This window comes from Athene cunicularia, assembly GCF_003259725.1.
Source record: "Athene cunicularia isolate RWA chromosome 12 unlocalized genomic scaffold, athCun1 chr12_part1, whole genome shotgun sequence".
Lineage (NCBI taxonomy): Eukaryota > Metazoa > Chordata > Aves > Strigiformes > Strigidae > Athene > Athene cunicularia.
In genome coordinates this window covers 16,607,912-16,611,483 of record NW_020799116.1, presented here as the reverse complement: position 1 = coordinate 16,611,483, position 3,572 = coordinate 16,607,912, and the positions used below count along the sequence as shown (strand labels likewise).

General features: G+C 60.4%; 1 protein-coding gene across 3 annotated transcripts in view; it reads right to left on the bottom strand.

The window, feature by feature from the left end:
• Nucleotides 1-2,683, bottom strand: part of ACY1 (aminoacylase 1) — an 8,212-nt gene extending 5,529 nt beyond the window's left edge. The window contains exons 1-7 of one of the 3 annotated variants that reach the window (XM_026857169.1): nt 2,452-2,683; nt 1,757-1,821; nt 1,138-1,242; nt 928-1,022; nt 672-748; nt 329-418; nt 26-82 (exon numbers count right to left, since the gene is read on the bottom strand). In XM_026857169.1, coding sequence (XP_026712970.1) covers nt 26-82; nt 329-418; nt 672-748; nt 928-1,022; nt 1,138-1,242; nt 1,757-1,821; nt 2,452-2,560 — 598 coding nt within the window. In that variant the 5' untranslated portion in view covers nt 2,561-2,683. The remainder of the gene's footprint in view (nt 1-25; nt 83-328; nt 419-671; nt 749-927; nt 1,023-1,137; nt 1,243-1,756; nt 1,822-2,451) is intronic. The other 2 variants (XM_026857170.1, XM_026857171.1) reach the window with 2 other exon arrangements.
• Between the last annotated feature and the right edge of the window lie 889 nt (nt 2,684-3,572).

Sequence of the window (3,572 nt, the reverse complement as noted above, 5' to 3'; positions counted from 1 at the left end):
GGGCAGTGGGCACACAGTTACTCACACCACGGGCTCTTCTCGCCATAGAAGACGCTGAAGGTGTCAGACGGGCTGGCCAGGCCTGCAGTGGGCACAGACTGGGGGTCAGTGGGGCACAGGGCTGCCACGATCTGCCCCCTTCTGCTCTGCCCTGACAGCATTTCCCCTCCAGGCTGGCACCATTGAGGGTCACTGCCCAGGGGAAGGAGCCCCCAAGCGTGTTTCTGGAAGCTGTGCTGGGTGCCAGTGCCTGGGAGGTGATGCCAACAGGCAGAGCCGTGTGTGCCAAGAGGAGACATGTCCCTGTGCCAGCCCTACCACCACTTACCCTCATCCAGGGCAAAGCCCACGTTGAGAGCTCTGAACTCAGGACGCTGCACGAACATCTCCATGCCCTTGTGTCCACCCACCTCCTCATCTGCAGGGGAGAGCCTGGTGTGGAGGAAGGAACGGGGCGTCCCTGGACCACCACCCCTAGTCCTCCTTCCACGCCAGCCCAGGTGGCAATGTCCTCGGACATGGAAACCCCTCCAGCCTCGAGCTAGGGGAGCTTAAAATCTGGAGATGCTGGTAGGGGGGGTGCCTGGCTGCCATGCCATGGGGACCTCCAGAGCATCACCCAGCTGTCAGCCCCTCCTGTCCCCCCAAGAGGGAACACACTGGGGACTCACCAGGCACAAAGGTGAGGTGGATGGTGCGGGCAAAACACTTTCCCTCTACCTTCAGTCTCCGGATGGCCTCGAGGTACCTGCAGGGAAAAGGTGCTGCTGGGCATCATGAAGGAGAGAGGCTGGTGTGCCCTGAGCCACCCAGGGAGGGTCAAGCAGTGGCACCCTTAGCCCCAGGACCCTGGTGATAGTGGCATCCTGTCCTACATCAGTCAGAGCCACCCCCACCCACCACCATGTCCAGCTGGCCTCCACTCACTGGATGGAGACACACTTCATGTCCTGGGCACCCCGGGCGTAGATGTTGCCTTGTGAGTCCTTAACAGCCTCGAAGGGTGGGTAGGTCCAGTGCTCCTGAAAGGAACCACAGCCGTGATGGCAGAGGGGCTTAGCAGGCACCAGCTCCCATTCACTGGCCACCCCCAGAGCTCTCACTGTGCCCATCCCACCCTTCGCCCTGTCCCAGCACCTCAAAGACAGGCACAACGTCGGTGTGGGAGTTGAGGAGGATGGAGCGCAGGCGGGGGTTCGTGCCCTGCCAGGTCAGGATCAGCACCACGCGGCCCTGGCACACCTGTGGAGCAAGGGCAGGATGTCACCAGGGTCCTGGCTGGGGGCAGAGGGGCTGGGACTGGCAGGCTGGGGCCAAAAAGCATCAGCCTGGGAAAAGTTTCATGATGACACCTGGCAGGTCACCCCTTTATCCGTTGGGAGAGGACAGGCAGCAGCAGCAGGCATGCCTGTACCTCCCCAGATACAGATTGGGGATGGGAGAGGAACCCAGCGCCTTCCCCCAGTGCCCAGGAGTCCCCTGGGACAGCCAGTGCCCAGCAGGAGGGACGTCCTCAGCCAGCATGACCCTGCCAGGTCCCCAGCTAATCATAGCACAGGCGGCTGCAAAGGTCAGTGAGGACCAGCCGGAATACAGGCTTAAGGAAGGGCTCATGTCAGCAGAGGATTACAGGCAGAGGGGATTCACTCCTGTCCGGCTCCGGGGTGGAGGCAGGGGAACATCCCGGTCACTAAGGACCCGGGCATGGATGTATGGATGGACAGACAGACTGGGAGCTGCTTCTCGCCTCACTCACCTCCACTTTCTGGCAGGCCAAGCCCAGGTCGGTGCCGACACGCTCCAGAAACCGGATGGCTGCATCTGGGGAGGAGTGGGGATGCCTCGAGTTATGCCAGGATCTCCCTCCCCTTTCACTGCAACTCCCTGGGAACCCCAAGGCTTTCTGGGGTTCCCAGGCCAAGGGGAAAGGCGACCAGAGAGGGCAGGTGTTGGAGGTCCTGGTCACAAGAGCTGGCTAGCACTGGGGACAGGAGTGGCTTGTCACCATCCCTTTGGGGTGAGGAATAGGTGAACATGAAAAAATAAAAACTGAAGGGGGTAAGTTCAGGGAGGACTGTCCTCCATAGGAGTTTTGGGAGCTCCTCAACAATAAAAAAATCTCAATGTACTTTAGTGGGAGGACAGAAATGTTAATGGAAGATCTACACAGGATTACCACAAGCATCCGTCCCTGAGCCAGGGCTGCATGGAAAGGGGCGGCCCTGGGGCACGGGGCTGGAGGAAGCAAATGGCAGCTCTGGGTACACTCACGACATCCCTGCCCCAACCAAAGGCACCAGCAGAGAAAAGGCACAAAGGTGTTCGCTCCTTAATACCACAGTCAAAACAGTCCTGGCCAAGAACTCTGGCACCCAAGGTCCAAAGACCAGAGCTGCAAAGCCGCGTTGCCAGATCCCTGCACAGCTCCCCATCCCGTCCCCCCATCCTCACCATAGTCAGGTTTGGGGTGGACGGTGTCAATCCTCAGGTACTCCCGGAAAAGTGTAACTGAGGGGTCCTCCGAGGCCCCTGTGCTCTTCCCAGGCTTCCCGGGTGACATGTCAGGGACCAGGGCTGCAAAGCTCTGGGAGGGGTGGCAAGATGGTTAATCACCCACCGGACCCTCCAAAGTCCACCGGCAAGCTCAGTCGTCACAGAAACCGAAGAAGGATGGGGCAAAGGTCTTCCCCGTGTGAGTTCTCCTGGGACACTGCCACCACTTGGGTATTGAGGCAGGATGGGGTGTGCCCCCCACACCGTCCTTTCATTCTTCCCCCAAAGTGCACATTTCTGCCCCAAACACAGTGCCGGGGCACAGGGTGAGGTGCGAGCTGCAGGGAAGGGCTAGCTGGGGTGTAGGGGACTAGCAAGGAGGAAAGGGGGGCGACAAGGTGGGGAAGGGGGTTATGGGGGGGAAGAAGGGTGTGTAGGGTAGGGGCACATAGTAGTTGGGATTAGACAGGGATTAGAGGTCCAGAAGGATGGTGGGGGAGTGCAGGCAGGGAAGGCAGGATGCTGGTGTGAGGGGGTGCAGGCAAGGAAAGGGGGACACTGCCTGCTTAGGGGGTGCGGGAAAGGTGCAAGGAAAGGCATTGGGGGTGCAGGGAAAGAGGTGGTGAAGGGTGATTGAGTGCTTACAGAGGACAGAGGGGCTGGGGGGGCTACAGGAGGGTGACAGGCAGTAGCCTGGTTTTGGGGTGTTTGAGGGGTGCTGGGCAGCTGGAGGAGCAGGAGGATCTGGGGTGATTCAGGGCACATGGGGGTGCAGCAGGAAGGGTGAAGGGGAACACTGGGGTGTATGGGAGTAGGGGGTGCAGGGACACTGTGGTTAGGGGTGCAGGGGTACTGTGGTTAGGGGGTGGGGGTGCAACATATCATGGCTAGCAGTGCAGGGGGGTGCAGGGGGCTGCTGCACGGGGTGCAGTGGTTGTTATTGGGGTGCAGGGGTAGCACGGGCAGGAGGGGTGCTGGATACCGTAGCTGAGGGTACGGGGGGGTGCAAAATAATACGATTAGGGGTGCGAGGGGTACGGGGGGTACAGGGTACCGCGGTTAGAGGTGCAAGGGGGTGC